This window comes from Austrofundulus limnaeus, unplaced genomic scaffold (assembly GCF_001266775.1).
Source record: "Austrofundulus limnaeus strain Quisiro unplaced genomic scaffold, Austrofundulus_limnaeus-1.0 Scaffold52, whole genome shotgun sequence".
In the NCBI taxonomy this organism is placed as follows: Eukaryota; Metazoa; Chordata; class Actinopteri; order Cyprinodontiformes; family Rivulidae; genus Austrofundulus; species Austrofundulus limnaeus.
Window position 1 is genome coordinate 1529304 of NW_013952454.1, and position 1361 is coordinate 1530664.

The 1361-nt window shown below is 37.7% G+C and overlaps 1 protein-coding gene across 1 annotated transcript in view; it reads right to left on the reverse strand.

The window, feature by feature from the left end:
• The window catches only part of plekha8 (pleckstrin homology domain containing, family A (phosphoinositide binding specific) member 8), a 16226-nt gene that overhangs the window by 12536 nt on the left and 2329 nt on the right, over nucleotides 1–1361 (reverse strand). Inside the window, exons 4-6 of the mRNA XM_014008745.1 lie at nucleotides 1065–1186; nucleotides 721–879; nucleotides 575–612 (exon numbers count right to left, since the gene is read on the reverse strand). Of these exons, the coding sequence (XP_013864199.1) occupies nucleotides 575–612; nucleotides 721–879; nucleotides 1065–1186 (319 nt within the window). The remainder of the gene's footprint in view (nucleotides 1–574; nucleotides 613–720; nucleotides 880–1064; nucleotides 1187–1361) is intronic.

The following is a 1361-nucleotide window of genomic DNA, read 5'->3' on the forward strand; positions in this document are numbered from 1 at the left end:
AAAGTCACTTATGATGAAGAAACTAAGAAATTAATATTCAGTACTGCTTTCTATCTAAGTGGCTTAAAAAAGAAAAACTATGAAAGTGAAAATATAATTGGTTTACAAATTTGGAAAGTCAGAGATGTCAAAATAATATTTGTGTTAAATATGAGGCATAATGTGTTCTTTTTGTTTTTGATGTTGTTTAATTATCACTACTTTTATAGGGTTCTGCATGTTATATTCAGGGTTAAATGCAGCAAAATTAACTATTTCAAAAGGTAACAAATCTTTATAATACTTGGTTTATTTACATAATGATTTTAATTGCTGGATGTTCGGCCCGAGCTGTTGACCTGCAGTAACTGTGGCCCCTGGAGCAGTTTAGTTGAATAGCCCTGGTCTAGTCTGTAACTTGCAACAAAGTGATGAAAGAAAACTTGTATATTAGGTCAAAAGAAGTGGTTTCACCAGAAACCTGACCTCAAAGGACTTAGGTTAGAAGTAACCCCTAACTGCCTCCTGACATCACTAATTGTAACAGCTCACGGCACAACATTTGTACAAAAGTAATTAAAAAAATTCCACCTACTTCTCTTCAAGGTTCTGCTTTAAATTGATGGGTTTAATCTGTTGGAAGGGGGAGAAACGGTGGTTAAAATAATTGTAATCACTGAAAACATGGAAGGACTGGCTGCACCAGCCTGATAAGTCAGAGGGTTGGAGACCGAAATGTACCTTCTGGGGCTTAATGGCTGCTACTGGAGGAGTTCCTGGTGGACTGTGCGTCGTTGTGTCTGTATTAAAAGTACGGTTTGCTATCTGCATGCATTCCTCTAGAGTCTTGAGGAAAGTAGTGCACGTTGACCTCACCAAGTTTCCAGTGTCTGTTCCACTCTGAAAGGACAAAAACTGATTTTAGCAAAAAAAAAAAAAAAATTAAATCAACACAGAAATCTTCTTGTACAAGAATTTTCTAATTATGATGTGTGAACAAAAATAGCACATAAAATATTTCAGGTTTAGCCACCTGCAKTTGTGCCACTCTTTACGGCTGTTCCATCAGCTCGACCAGACCTTACCTCAGCTGTTTCTCCTGGTTCATCACTCTCCTTGATCTTGTTTACTTGCTGGAGAAGAAGGTCACAGTACAACCGGAGCTCTGACATCTTGGTTTTCAGTGCTTCTGTGTTCTCCTGAAGCTCTGTTTATAAACACGCACACATCACATTTTGTGAAGTCAGGGTTTCTTTGATGCTGCCACAGCATTTTTGTAAGGTCRGTGTTTGTGACACTTTTATCCCCCTGGTAAATATGAACAAAGAAACCAACACAGGAGCCTTCACAATCTCTCATAGAAATAAAAGTGAATGATAAAT